This window comes from Myzus persicae, unplaced genomic scaffold (genome assembly GCF_001856785.1).
Source record: "Myzus persicae strain clone G006 unplaced genomic scaffold, MPER_G0061.0, whole genome shotgun sequence".
Classification (NCBI taxonomy): Eukaryota; Metazoa; Arthropoda; class Insecta; order Hemiptera; family Aphididae; genus Myzus; species Myzus persicae.
In genome coordinates this window covers 150207-165945 of record NW_019104059.1, presented here as the reverse complement: position 1 = coordinate 165945, position 15739 = coordinate 150207, and the positions used below count along the sequence as shown (strand labels likewise).

Genomic DNA, 15739 nt, shown 5'->3' with positions numbered 1-15739 from the left:
ACTTTCCAATGATATTTTATTTATTAATCTCTAGTTTTATTGAGTAAATGTTTTTAAACATTGACCGGCTTTCACACAGTTCTTAATTACCTACTAATTAGTTATATTATTTATTTTTGTTTTTTGAAAAATGTGCAAGGTTAAAATATTATGTTTAAATGTTCAATAAGCATTAATGATCTGATTTATCACAACATGAATAAATTAGTATCAACAATAAAAAAAAACTATTTTGATGAATAATAAGTTATGAGTATAGTATAAGATATTTATACAAAGAATTCTATTTAATTTACTTTGTCAATAATCATAAACATTTTTTTGGACAGAACAATAAATTTAATAACTAAAGAAAAACACTTAATAATCACAGCAATATTATATTGTATTAATTATGCGTTTTTATTTTTTTTTAAACTTTTTCGATTTATTAGATTTATGTCTACCAATATTCTTCTTTCTCACACCCATTGCACCTTCTTCATCATCGTCAAGGTCTCTCTTACCTTTCTTATCTCCCATATCTTTCATATTCTGTAATTTTAAATACAATTTTTTATTAAAATAGTTATAAAAATTCTGAGATAAGCAATATTAACCATTTTGGCCAGTCTTTGAGCCTCGGACACACGCTCTTGTAAACACATTACTTCGTCGTCTTCAACTTGATATAGTGGCAATTTTTTGCCAATAAGTTGTTCTATTCTTTGATACAATTCAATGTCGTACTAAAAATGATTTAAAATAATTAATACAAAAGATCAATTTATCTTATTTTGGAAAGTGTGCTTGAGTGGTGTAGTGGTTATTTAATTTATAAAGACATCATGCTATCATTACTCATAAGTGCAACAAAAAAGTGATTTAAATGCATTAAAAAGGAAAAAAATTCAAACAGGAACATTCTAAATTAGTACTGTTTCTGTTCTTAACATTTTTTAAGTAAAAATTGAACTTAAAACGAAAATATATAAAATTAAGTGTTAGGGTTTAATAAAGTTAATAGTATTACTATTGTTAAGTTTCAATTATTTTCTTCAAATGTAGATTTTTGGTTATTCTGTTACCTGTGTTACTAGTGTAATAGCTTTTCCTGATCTTCCAGCTCTGGCGGTTCGTCCAACTCTATGAATGTAATCCTTACTATGAGTAGGCATGTCAAAATTGATTACAACATCAACATGTGGGATATCTAAACCTCTGAATTATTGAGATATAAAAAAAATTATAGTGAATAAAAATTGTTCTATAAACATTTTAGCAGATACTAACCTACTGGAAACATCAGTTGATATGAGTATTGATCTCGATTTTGATTTAAATTTATTTAGTGAGGCCAAACGTTTATTTTGTGTCATCTGACCATGCAATGGTATGGCATCCAAACCCAAATTTCTAAGTAAAAGAGCTACACGAACAGTTCCATTGCAAGTGGCCATAAATACCATAAACGAATTGCCAGCCATTTCATTTAATATGTGTACTAAATATACGTCCTGTACATAAACATTGTATAAGAAAAAAAAAACATACAAAATCAGAAAATATAATTAATAATTTTAAATGTTTACTTTGTATTTCACTGGAATGAAAATATAATATTGTTGCAGCTGTTCGACTGTTTGGAATTTAGTAGACACTTCTACCCTCACAGGGTCCACCAAAGACGCCCGATGCAGCTTCTGCACTTTTTTAGTCATTGTAGCAGAAAATAAAAATGTCCGCCTTTCTCGAGGAATGACTTTTAAAATTTTATCAACTTCTTCTTCGAAATCCATGTTTAAAATGCGATCAGCTTCATCCATAACCTATTCAATGTTAATGATAAGTAATAATGTTACAATCTAATCATAAAGACTATTATAAATGATTACGTACAAGCACTTTCAAATTTCGCAAGCTAAACCCTTTGGTGTTTTCGAGATGATCTACAAGGCGACCAGGTGTTGCTATAATAATATGTGGTTTTTTAGCTAACATCAACGATTGAGCCATCATATCCATGCCACCAACAATAACAGCACACTTAACACCAATACTTGAACCTAATTTAAAAAAACAATTGTTAATAATTGTAGTTAAATATTAACAGTACTATTAAGTCAGTATTTACCTAGGGCTTCTATTTGCTCAGATATTTGGAAGGCAAGTTCTCTTGTTGGCGTTAAAATAAGAGCAAAATATCGCTGAGGATTTTCTAATAATGCTTGCAAAATAGGAATGGCAAATGCACCTGTTTTTCCGGACCCAGTCTCGGCCAGTCCAATAATGTCTTTGCCTTGCAAAGCTACCGGAATAGCTTCTTTTTGTATTTTGGTAGGAGTTTTCCATTTTAATGTTTCGCAAGTTTCACACAACACGTCAGTAACACCCTATAACATTGACAGTAAAAAACTTAACGTTTCATTTTATCCTAGTGGTTTTTGTACCTCATATATACCAAAAGACATAATTTGAACTTACCAAATCTTTAAAAGTGACCAAAGCCTGATCGTCGTCATCGTCGTCATCGAGTTTTTTGATTTCTTCGGAACTCATACTTATATTTATTCAGTTAACAGTCGGCGTTTCATTTACGTAAATAAATATAAAATAATAATAAACATTCAATAACAATTTAAAAAATAAGAAGGTACAAACTACATAACCTTAATTTTATTATCACATATTCACATGCCTGAAATTTGATGTGGTAATCTCCTTAAAACCAAACCATGGTTATACTTAATAATTCGTTATCATAATATTCAAAATATTGATTACATAGGGTAAGAAAGAGGCGGCGTTCTGAATAATACAAGATTTTCAAGAAGAAAAATTCGATACGTATCGACACGAAATAGTTACGTACCACCTCGTATCGGAGTCCGAGTCGGATACGGGTCGGTACGTATCGCTTGTATATTACACGTGTAACATCTTGAACGCTCAAAATTGACCCGATACGCACCGATACACTCCAAATTCTAATTACAATTGTATATTTGTATTGTAGATTATTAATAAAAACGAATTTTTATTTTTTGCGTCTATCAAATTATCCGAACAGCTGAACTGTGGCCGTTGAATATGCAAACAAAGCTTTTTTAAGCTTTTATTCTATGCTAATACTCAACAAGGCTCACTGTAATTCCTTATTAGTTATTACCATATAACTCCATACAAAATTCCAAGTTGCCACATCAAATATGACGAGAATTTTACCTCCAAGTTACCGCCATCGCTGAAACATTAAAACTTTACCAAAAATTATGAAAATTTGTACATGGCATGGGTTACTAGTACAAGGTCTATGCAATATGGTTGTACCAATGTACCACATATGAATATGTTTCGATCTTCTACCGCAAATATCGAAATTTTTCAGTAATTTTTTCGCATAGTCATATGCAAATCATTAACAGGACTCGGTTGTGTTTAATAATAACCCTGCATGTACGTTTATGCTTACGACATTTCTATGGCATTAATTAAAATAAACCAACATTTACACTAGACAGTGACTAGTGACAATGTAGTAGTGAGTAGTGACTTAAATAGAGTTCATCCACATCCCAGAAATCTTAATGCCTGTGTGAGGGGTATGCGGGCAGTGAGGCCGGACAGCCCGGACAGGGCTACGTACTCTTTTATTGAACTTGGGTGAAGGACCCAGAGCCGGATCTGCTGCAAATAGCAATACCCTATGAAAAAATTGCATCATAGTATATACTATATTTATTTAAGATAATAATTTGCATACTATTTGGTTCTTCTATTTTAAGAAATTTTTTTCTAGCTTTTGCATTGGGAAAATTGTCAATCATGTTATTTCGATATTGTCAATGCTGAGTGATCAAAGCACGCATATTTTTTATACGTTTTAGACCAATAAGCGGTGATAAATAACACATACTTAACACATGCTTCGAAAAGTTTGATTTTAATTTTTACTCTATGTTTGAACCTTGAGTTATGATTCATATTTTTTTTATATGTTCAAAATTGTAGTACTTGAGGAACGTTCTTGTTCACACGACTACTTGAGTTTTTTAGTTGATTCTTTATTATAATTATTTGGTTTTAGTTATTAGTTGACACGGCCCTGTGGTCGCGTCATAGTATATTAGTTTGAAAATTGTTGTTCTGTTCCAGCAGTCTAGCCACAGTAATATTGCAGGCATCGTAATTATAATAACGTAAGCACTTTGAAGTTTGAAGTCTGGAAAACTACTTGAAATATATTTATTTATAAGAATACTATAAATGCCCAAAATATGAGTTATTCCTTATTAGGTAGGTCGTTGGTATTGGATAATTTTTTTCTTTTATAAGTCTTTTTATGGATACTATATTTGTTGTGAGCAGTTAAAATTTATATCATGTTTATAAGTGAACAAAAATCATATAATCCTTTAAAAATTTCACCATAAGTTTGTGTTGAAAAAATAATGATTTTATAGGGGGAAATAGGTAAACATTGTTCGCCTGTACGGTATATAGATGTTGAGACTCAAGTGTACCCTATCAATCATTAGGCCCGTGAATTTAGTGGGAGTATAAAAAGCACACATTTCCGCTATACCCCAGAGCTAAAATAAAAATTAGTGAGTCACTGTAATGTGAATTCTGTATCTATATGTGCTGTATTAAAATATGGGCTCCGACCGACAGACAGCAGTTTACGCCTCACCCAAAATTATTTACGGAGTAAATATACATAAGGATTAAACAGGCTGCACTTAAACACGCTTCACAAGAAATTATCCACCGTGTAAAAATATTATCGTGTAAGCACTAAGCGACATATATTTTTGGTGTAAATCTTAGTATCATATACAATGAATACAATACAATACATTTGTATATGATCTATAATGCGTAAATAATGTCTGTTTAATCGATTAGTGATTACTGATTGATTACCAATATAGGTAACTAAAATGTATTCTTAAGCAGTGAAAACAATTCAATAATTTTGAATATGATTCCATTTTGTTATTACCTCAATAGAACAATTTATCTAATGTGTGAACATTTCACTGAATTATTTGTGATTTAATTGGATAGTAAATGATGCTGATTTATTACAGAATCTTGAATTGACAACATCCGTGCTGGTTCTGGAACAAGACAATTTGTTCACTGTCGAAAAGAATCCATTATTGTCATTATCTTAAATGTAGATATTATCCATATTGACTATATTGCGAATTTGCGAGCATTATAATTATTATCATTTAGCCATGATTATTATATTCAACAAATTTTGAATTTGACAGTAACAATTGTGTCAAAACTCAAAATTGGTTAGTTTTTAATTAACAAGTTAACTCTTTTTGGAGGGGAATAATCAAAATGTATAATACAACAAGTACATTCTCATTTAAGATACACATAATATATTAATTATTTGAACATTAAGTTATAACAAAATGTAAAAGTATCAATATTAATAAATTATTATTAAAATTAACATATTACATATATATATTATTTGGTCGCATTGCCATGATTGAACAATTCACATTATAATATATCAAAATAATAGTATAAAAGTATAAAATTACATTTTTAAACAGATTATTTTGTTAAATTTTGCATGGTTTTTACTAAATGGTTAGTCAAATAAAAATTTTTTTTTGTTTGTTTAAATTCAATTTTAAATAAATATATAATTTTAATTTATCTAAATTTGTAACTAAAACTAATGCCATGTCTAATAAACTATAGAAATTTGGTTTTTTTTTGTTGATTTTTTTTCCGTCAATGTATATTATATCTCAGAATTTAACAAATTATATTATTGACGGTAATTAGTTATAGATTTGTTCAAAAACCAAGATAATATAATATGCGACATGCCATTAAATTACTATGTGGCCATAAACAATATAGAACTATACATGTATGATATTCTCTATACATTTACTATTTACTATTTAGCATGAAGTGAGAAGTGCCATGAACACGATTAAACAAAATAATTAACTATATTACTTACTCTAATAAATTCTAAATATAGCATGCAATTTAGAGTTCTGACCACATGATTACACTTATCAACGGCAATTATTATCAGGAAAAGAACTGCCCCATCGCCACTACGTCATGGGAACACTGACCGTTGGCGTCCTTGAACTCGGCGTATCACGTTGGCTAACCTGTCACATTGTCCGTCGGACATGAGTGATTTGTATTTTGTTGTAAATTTTGATTATTTTTGTGTATCATAAAATCATTTGTATTTGTCGAAATTTTTATTATTGTTATCGTACTCCGGGGTCTGAACGCGTATAGCTGTGGCGAATATTCTTCTCCTCTAACGTGGAATGATTGCCTTAATGTGCCAACCGGGAGGTTCCGAAAGCGCGCCGCGTTAGCAGTAACCGCACCGAAGTCGTCCGATTATAACTCGCCGCCGCCGCCACCGTGTCCGTCGCCAAATCGCCGAAGGCCGAACACCGGGGTCTGTGACAGGAGTGAAGGAAGTCCAGGACAGGTTTTTCTGACCGGACCATATTGCCCCTAGAAAAAATAGCCTGCCACAGTGCCCTTCACGGAGAGACATAGTCGGCTGAGGAATGTCCTCGGCTATCTCTCTCGGGACACCAAACGCAGGACGACATCATCCCAACCCGGACTTCGTATCCATTTGAAGACTACTCAAAGTATGTAGATAGCATTTCAGTTCACCCAGGTCACTTGTGACTCTCAGGCTAACTAGTCTAATCACTAGTCCTGTGTTGCCATGCAAAGACTTATTGATGTCTTCTTCCTCGATTGTCCACTCTCTATCTGTTCAATACCTACTTCATTCTGTCTGCTGATATTGTCTTGTTATGAGAATGTTGCTCCTGTCAAATTAATCTTACATTCAGGGATTGATGACAATGTTATTTAGAGTGCATTAAGTCATGTGCCTAATTTATTTTGTGTTTATTATACATAATACATGGCATATGTATTGCTATCGACTTTAATTATTGTCTTTGAAAATCAAATAGTACATAGGATAATTTACTTTATTTATAAGTCTATCATTAAAAAACTACTAGTTATCAATTAATTACATATGAGTACTTAATCGGTAGCCGAGGGTAGTAATCAATACAAATATAATGTTTCATTTTATTTCTTGAAGAAATGAATGCATTAAGTAATCATGTTTAAAATTTTCAATCTTTTAATGTTGAAACCTGTTAAGTCCGAACTTTAAATTAGAATTAATTGAATTTAATTAATTTTTTTACCCTATAAATAAGTTGGGTAACTTGCAACAGTATATTTTAAATGTATGTAGTTATTGTTTTTTTTTTTATTTTAGTACCTACCTTTGTGTTCATTTTAGTTTTGTAAAATTTATATTTTCATTACTTGATAGTCATAGTGTATTATATTCTTATTCTTTTCTATAAGCTTACAATTTGTTTAATATTATTTACAGAATAAAACAAATCAAAAATATGGCAGATTCTGGAGACAGTGATAGTGATACAGATATACACGTATATAAGCCACAGAAATCAAATGTTAGTATTATCAAAGTGATATTCATAATTTCATGTTTTTAATTATTTTTGTATTCTTTTTAGATTATTGAAAGTGATGAAGAAAGTTCGTCTTGTAGTTCTGATGGTGAATCTGATAAATGTCCAATATGTCTCACCCGACTGGGACAACAAGATTTAGCTTCTCCAAATTCTTGTTTACATACATTTTGTTTAAATTGTCTAACTGAATGGGCAAAAGTAAAATATAATCATTGGAATAGTAAAATAATGGTTAACTTTTTATTTTCAATTTTCTATTTTAACAGAATGCAAAGACGTGTCCCATAGATCGTTTGGATTTCAAATTCATCATTGTACGGAGTGTTGATGGAGAGCTATTACAGAAAATTGATATAAGTCTTAAAAATGAAGTAGAAAAACTTACCACAAATGTTGAAGACTTGACTTACTGTGAGGTAAGTCATAATTTTTTATGTTATTGGAAATTACTAATTGCACTTCATACCATTATTATCATTTATATTGTAAATACATTATATTTTAAGGTTTGCCATCTAAGTCACCGTGAAGATGAAATGCTTTTGTGCGATATTTGTGACTGCGGATATCACATGGACTGCCTTAATCCACCTATTTATACAGTGCCATTAGAAGAATGGTATTGTCCTCAGTGTGAAGCAAGAGAAGAGGTAGGCTTTAAATTTAAATAGCACTGAGCTAACAAATATGGAGATTTTTATGATTTTTATAGCATATAAAATATAGATACTACTTATTAAATTATAAATATTTATAGTTTTATATTTTTCTTTGATCCAATAGCAAAGTGATAATGACATAGATCGTGCAGAAGTAATTGATCTATTAAATGATTTAAATGACGATGAGCAATTACCTAGACCTAGGCAGACAAGAATACGATTACAACAACGTTTGGTGCCACGAACAAGAGCTAGTGAAAGAGTACGAATGAATACTCAACGATTGCGACAAAATGTAATGGTTTATATTATCAAGCAAAATAACAATAAAAAGAATATTAAAATAATTGTAACATGTGTAGGCTACTGAAGGAGGTATAGTACAAACAGCTTCTAATGGGAAAAGGACAAAAAAATATTCAAAAAGAAAAGTCAGGGTTAAAAAGTGGAATAAAAAAGTAATTAAAATATTTGTTTGATTTTTTTTTTAAATTTAATTAAATAAATTTACTAACATTATAAATGTATTTTGGTTTTTTTTTTTAAAGGGTAATAAATCCGTCAGAAAAAAGAAAACCCAATTAGCTGAAAAATTAGGGATGTGTTCATCGAGATCGAGTAAAAACTCTTTTGGTGATAATAACTCATTGGGTACTTCATCAAGTTTTGTAGATCATACATCATTAAGTATATTTGGAAATCCTCATGAGTTTGATTATATTTCTGTAGAGTACGTAATAGAAACAAGGCATTTTCATGAATCAAATTATTTTAAATTTTTTATTACATTTTAGATCCGATGAAGAACGAGACATAGGTGGTGATGGACCTTTAAATATGTCAACAATATCTCGAATACGTATTTCAACTACTGATTTGATTGCTCGTAAAGAAATAAGTGAAATTTTACGTCGGCCAGTACGTAGAAATATTAACATATCACATAATACTGATTCAATCAATATTTTGGACACTATATTGAATGTACAAGAAAAACAGTTTAAAAAGAAAACTATTGAAAATGAAAAGCAGAATGTTGATAAACACATCACTCAAGCTCCAATGTACTCAGATCATAGAACTGACAGGAACTCTGATAATGTTGGTAATTATTCATCAAATCGCAATAATAATAGGAACTATTCTAGAAACAATGATCAACCATACAATAATGCTGGAAATTCAAGTTCATATGAAGAATCTCAATTGGCAAATGAACCAAATTTTAGTGAAAATCAACCAGTCAATCCTTTTCCTTTTAGAAACTCTGGTCCTATCAAGTTTCGTATGAACGTTACAAAAATGGGTGAAAGAAAGCAACCTCGGACTCCTCCTAAAGCAGTCACTACTGAATATAATGTAGAAGAAGAAAGCGGCCCTAGTACTCAGGTAGAAGAAACTTTTAAAGCACTCGAACCACCACCTGATCCACCAGCTTTATTGTTAGGTATCAATTTGGACGATGACGATGCTGATAATCTTATAATTGACGATAAGGATTATTATGATCCTGAAAATCCTAGTGATAATGATGAAGAAACAGAGATAGGCAGACAAACTGGAACTGCTTATATGCAATCACCAACATACGGTGGTTACATGGAACAAGTAGAGAACAGATCTATACCGCATATACCTATTTCCAATAGTAATAATATATTGCGTCCAGTTGATGAAGGAATGTCTTCTGAAGAAGATGAAAAGGAAACTAATGATGACTGTCCAAATATATCATTATATTCTTCTACTAGTCTTAAAATATCTAATTCGCCCAAAGAATATGGACCTTTTTTGGAACATGAAAAGGTCAAAAGTGATAAATTAAGCGGGGATGCAGAATTACAGTTTATTCCTATGCCACCTGTTAGTCCAGAAATAGAATTGTTATCTGAACATGAAGAAACTAGTCTAAAATCTGATGCAGATGAATGTTTGGAAAGCATTGAAGTTGATGATGATACAAAATTATCTTCGCCAAAATCTGATAACAAATGTGAAAATATTGACAATTCTGACGAAGATGCCAACTCTGGTGACGATGTAATTGATGTCATTAATGAAATTCATTCAGACATGGAACGTGAGAGCAAAACATCTAAAGCGTTAGAAATGAATCAAGAATCAGATATAATAGACCTTGAACATGACGATACAATTGGACCTATAAATGATGACACAGCTATAGATCAAGAAAACATAAATTTAACTGGGGATGCTACATCTGATGTATCCTGTACAACATTAAATAGTTTAGACACTGATCACCAGCAAACAGAAGCCAGTAACTTAAATTTTGATCCAATTTCAGATTCCGAAGAAGAAAAGAAAAAAACCAAGAGTCAATTAGATAGGTCTAATAGTAATCAAAGAAATGATAAACTGTCAAATGGTAAAAACGAGGCGGCAACCTTAGCTCCTAAAGGAAACAAAGATAAAGATAAAATTAGCAAAAATAAGGTAAAAGAAAAAGAGTCTGAGAAAGAATCTGTGCCATGGAAAAAATTATCAAAAAATTCCAAGGATAGAAACTATCGTTATGGAAAAGGAAAAGAAAAATTAGGCGAAGAAAACAATCGAAAAGAGAAAAAACAGAAAAGAAAAGAAATAGAATTGTATGATGTTCGAAAAGTACTTGAAGATAGACCTAGACGGAAAAAAGATAAATTTGGAAGAGATTTATCTAAATCTAGCCACAGTGGTTCTGACTCTATAGACCGAAGTCGACGTAAGAAACGTAAAAGAAGTCGTTCTAAGCAGCGAAAACGGTCTATTTCATCTAGTAAGCCTAAAAGTCGCAAACATTCAAGGAGTCGTTATCGTAGTGAATCTAAAAATAGACATCGTTCTAAAAGTAGACATCGATCTAAAAGTAGACATCGGTCTAGGAGTAGACATCGATCAAGAAGCTTAAAACATTTGGGAAAGTATGAAAAGAATCAAGCAATTACGAAAGAACGTTATCGTTCTCCAGCTTTATATGATCAGCGTGAAGTGTCTCCATTATCAAAACGCCAAGCAAAAAAATCAAAAGAAATTGCAAGTATTTACTCTAAAATAGAAAAAGACTATGAGCGGAAACTATTGAAAAATGATAAAGTTTCTAAAAAAAAGCTCAAGAAAAAATCCAAAGATTATCAGTTTTCATCCCCATCCCCAAGATCATTGTCACCTGGGATGCCAGTGTGGCAATCACCTAGAGATCATATGAGCCCATGGTCACATACTGATATTTCTCGTACACCATCGCCTTCTTACACGCGTCATGGAACAGATATTGATATGAATTATACAACTAGAGATCAAGAATTTTCAGAGTATAATGACAACATTGCATTAAATAATTTAACAGTTATAGTGAAAAATGACACCTCAAAGAAATCTAAGCTTTCTAAACGACATACCACTCGTCAAATAGCCGTTCCACCTGTCAAAGAAGTATTTGCTTCTGGAGACAATATATTAGTGAGTGTTAATTTCAATAAAGATGCAACGTCCAAACAGAATTCCCAAGAGCCATTGAAACGTAAACGGCAAGAAACTTTACCAACATTGATCTCCAAGAAATCGAAAAACACCAATGCTGTGGCAGTGCCGGACACTACTTCAACAAATCAAAAAACTTCAACGAAAAAAGCCCCAAACCCAAAATGGGCAAACCGTAAAAGAATTTCCAGGACAATTGAAGTGATAAATGCTAAGCCAGTTGCTATCATAGATTTAAATACTTCTCCATTTAGAGAAATAGAGATGTCTCCAAAGTCCATCATTGTTTTGACAGACAGTGATGAAGACAAACAAGTGACAAAATCTGAGGCTAAAAAGGACAATAGCCCTGAAAAGTCTAAAGAAATTGTTATTGTTGAACAACAAAAGCCTGTGGAGAAAAATGAAAACAGTACTCAAACAATATCAACAATCATGAGTGGTGGCCCAAAAACTCCACCAGAACCAGTTATCACCATTTCTAAACCAGATAACATATCTACTAACAGTTGTGAATTCAATAGTCAAGATGAAGATCACACTGAACCTCATGATGTACGGGGTCGAGGACCTAATACACCTCCAGAACCTCCTCGATCTATAGATACAGTTGTCAGCGAGACGGCATATGATCCTTTTGAACCAACAAAATCAAATTCACCAAGCCCACCACCTAGAATTGATATGTTTGAAGATGATGATGATGATGATGATGATGACAATCATAATGATACATCAGCACAACCTTTAGAGGAGAACAAAACTACTGATAGCCAATCTTCTACTTCACCTCAAATAGTAGCTAAAACTATAACGCCTCCATTTTTAGAATCCCAAAGTTCAACTCAAACAGATAAATCTCCAGAAAAACTTCCCACCACCACCACCACTAATACAATACTCTTTAGTAGTCCAGTAGCAGCCAAAACTCCTAGTCCTGTTCAACCAACTCCTACTGCCACCAACCCGGATGAAATAATTGATTTAGATGACAATGAGGACAGTCAAACGTCAGCATTTGATAACGGTGCTGATTCGCCTTACTCCCCCGGTGAAGGTTTTGTGGATGAAATGAAAGGTTCGTCACCAGACAGTCCTGTTCCTCAAACCAAGAATGTTGTATCTACATCACAGAATCAAAACAAAAGTGAAGTAAGAAGTAAATTGGACACTTTGCTCAGTATACTACCACAGTCTAAACCTCCAAATGTTTTTGATAACATAATGAAAATTAAGAACTTACAACCTCTTAAATTTTCTTCCAAATCAAAATGTAAGTATATGATAATAACACTTCACCTATATCAACAGTTATTGCTTATTTTTCTTGACATTGTTATTCACTTTTAGATTCTAAGCATAATACCTCCAATGAGGACAGTGTTGATGATTTACCTGGATCAGCTGTTGAATTAGAATCGAAAAATAAGGTGATATTTCTTAATTATTTGTATCGTAGAATATTACTTTTGTCATTTTAAGTATTGATTTCCAATAAATTTAAAGTCTTTTAAGTACCATTCACTAATTTTTGATACATTTGTTTAGTTCTTGGAAAAACTAAATCGACAAGAACGTGTGATTGAAGAAGTGAAACTCGTGTTGAAGCCTCACTACAACAAAAAACATATAACGAAAGAACAGTATAAGGATATTATGAGGAAAGCTGTACCTAAAGTAAGTAAAACATTGTAGAAAAATAATTTATTATTATTAATGTTATGTTGTGTGTATAGATCTGTCACAACAAGAGTGGTGAGATTAATCCACAGAAAATACATAGTCTTATCGAATTGTATGTGATTAAATATAGACACTCACACAGAAAACAAGTACAACGGATCCCAAACAAGTGAATTGTTTTTTAATTTATTTACATTATGTGTATAACATACAGCGTAGCTTATTTCTAATCACAAATAAATTTAAGCTGAAAGCTCAAATCATTGTTACAAATTTATAGCAAAAAGATTTTTATTTATACTTTGTGTATTAGTATTAATGTATTCTTATTATTCATCATTTTTGATAGGTATAAAAAAGCCAGCGTTGTTTTTGACCCGGTTTGTCCTTTGACTTTCAATTTTATTATTTGTAAAATAACAATTTATTAATTGTATATTTATTTATTGTGTTATGATTTTTGTACTACATATGTATGATAGGGATATAATGTATATTATTATAATACTTTTATTATTGTACTGTATTGTAAATATCTTTAATCTAATTTGTATATTGAATAACAATACCTATTTATTTATTTAACTGAATACATTATAGTTTAATCGTTTTATATTCAAAACTTTTTAGTCATATATATAGTGAAAAATATTAAATTAGTTGGGTAAAATTTTAAAATTTTAGATTTATTTAATTTTAGCCCGATTAAAAAAAATATATTTATATTTATTATTTACCAAACACACTTGTAGTTTTTTCATTTCTTTACTTCATTCAAATTGTTTCCTATTTGTGGGTCATTTTTAATGAGACCCGGACAAAAGTGTCCATAGTTATGTTTTGTTTTGTTCTAATTGAGAACCAATAATCTATGAATACTGCACCAAATTTATAATAAGTTTAAAATAAAAAAAGGAAGCAAATAGGTTACCACCTTGTTGTGCAGTTTGTGTCGAGTGTATCTTTTCACCGAGTAGTAAGTTATTGTAACATAATATGTGTTCAATTTACTTTATGCATTTACAAAAAAACGATTTTGAGCAGACAGTATAATATTAAATCAGCCTATAATACTTAGTATATTTTATTAGGTTAAATTAATTTTTACAGTAAACGTTGCATTTGAAAATGTCTGTCTGTCTAAAATATAATTCTCTAAAAGCTTCTTTCTTCTTTCTTTCTCTGAAGATCCTTGAATAATATTTTTAAAATTACCACAAAATAACTAATATTTTTTGTTTAAATATCTTAATTTTGTCCAAATTTTAACTCAATATATGTATAAAAAATATATTTTTTAGAAACAGTATGACCTACTTATGAGAAACCTTGTTTCAAATCTCCAATCCTTGAATTATATCTATATTTTTAACTACAGAATTATCTGAAAACTAACTCAAAAAAACTCAAAATATTCATATTATTGACAATTCTACAACATCTGTAGAAAATGTCAAGTTTTTTTATAATGTTTATCATTTTTGAATGATTATAAAATAAAAGTAGTTATTTTGTTATACGCCTCAGAGATGTCCAGGCATCCAGAAACACAGGATTCTCCAGAATCTGGTACTGTCATAAGATTGAGCAACAATATTTAATGTACCTATTCATATTATTATTAGTTTAACTGTCAAAACAATCATAGACAGCAGAAATAATGTATTGGCATTTTGTCCACTGGAAACATCAATGAAATGCAAACCATTTTCATGAGCTTAAAGAATAACAGCTGCTTTGATTTACCACTGGAACTGCAACAGTGACAACTAGAAAACATTGACCTGCATCAGCCCTGTCCATAAATGAAATGCATGAATATAAAGGTCATCATGATATTGCAGTAGGAATTGCATCTCAAGTTTAAAAGCAAATACAATGATTTGAAATAAACTTACTACAGACTTACATTTAAATCAACAAAAAAATGTTCAGAATGGAAAAGTTGTACTTAACTATCTTAACTCATCAAATGTATTGTCTATGAGCCATCACAGATAATAACTTCACTAGTCTCCATCATTGTTTCTTGATACGGACATATAAACCATGTGTGTTCATAAAGTATTTAAAACAAATTGTAATTTGTTGTTAACTATATTCTCCAAGACCAAAGGTGTTTTTAAAATGACCAAAGTGGAATATTTTCGTTTCAATATGCAAAAGGTACACAATTTAACACAATAACAATAAGGAACATAGCAAATAATTCATGAAAAATAATATTTTCACACATTATATTATATGAACACATCTTATGCTAATTCAATTGATTGATTATTTATTTTTTGATATAAATTTAATACACTTTTTAAAATGAATGGCAGTCTGTTTATAAATATACCTAATTTTTACACATAGGTAACTTCTTTTTAAATT

General features: G+C 30.8%; 2 protein-coding genes across 2 annotated transcripts; one reads left to right on the top strand and one right to left on the bottom strand.

Annotated features, from left to right (window-relative positions):
* Positions 1-364: 364 nt before the first annotated feature.
* Positions 365-2649, bottom strand: LOC111038200 (probable ATP-dependent RNA helicase DDX47). The gene is made up of 8 exons (XM_022321208.1): positions 2464-2649; positions 2114-2372; positions 1879-2045; positions 1572-1808; positions 1273-1496; positions 1068-1200; positions 600-728; positions 365-534 (listed from the first exon to the last, which is right to left on the bottom strand). Exons 1-8 carry the CDS (start codon positions 2536-2538, stop codon positions 403-405), a joined length of 1356 nt encoding a protein of 451 aa, XP_022176900.1. The 5' UTR covers positions 2539-2649; the 3' UTR covers positions 365-402.
* A 3540-nt stretch (positions 2650-6189) lies between these two features.
* LOC111038195 (putative uncharacterized protein DDB_G0282133) lies at positions 6190-13561 on the top strand. Its single transcript, XM_022321204.1, has 12 exons — positions 6190-6650; positions 7427-7511; positions 7575-7730; positions 7799-7948; positions 8039-8182; positions 8316-8489; positions 8557-8652; positions 8743-8924; positions 8989-12950; positions 13028-13107; positions 13226-13354; positions 13414-13561. The coding sequence occupies exons 2-12, from the start codon at positions 7446-7448 to the stop codon at positions 13531-13533; spliced, it is 5259 nt and encodes a 1752-aa protein (XP_022176896.1). The 5' UTR covers positions 6190-6650; positions 7427-7445; the 3' UTR covers positions 13534-13561.
* Positions 13562-15739: the final 2178 nt, after the last annotated feature.

Excerpts from the sequence above, each read along its gene's own strand:
- LOC111038200 (XM_022321208.1), bottom strand. The coding sequence starts at position 2,538 with ATGAGTTCCGAAGAAATCAAAAAACTCGATGACGACGATGACGACGAT. Across the intron at positions 1,497-1,571 it reads TCATTCCAGTGAAATACAAA|GACGTATATTTAGTACACAT; the intron begins GTAAACATTTAA and ends GTTTATGTACAG. Across the intron at positions 535-599 it reads CTCAAAGACTGGCCAAAATG|AATATGAAAGATATGGGAGA; the intron begins GTTAATATTGCT and ends TTAAAATTACAG.
- LOC111038195 (XM_022321204.1), top strand. The coding sequence starts at position 7,446 with ATGGCAGATTCTGGAGACAGTGATAGTGATACAGATATACACGTATAT. Across the intron at positions 7,731-7,798 it reads GTCTAACTGAATGGGCAAAA|AATGCAAAGACGTGTCCCAT; the intron begins GTAAAATATAAT and ends CTATTTTAACAG. Across the intron at positions 8,183-8,315 it reads AGTGTGAAGCAAGAGAAGAG|CAAAGTGATAATGACATAGA; the intron begins GTAGGCTTTAAA and ends TTGATCCAATAG.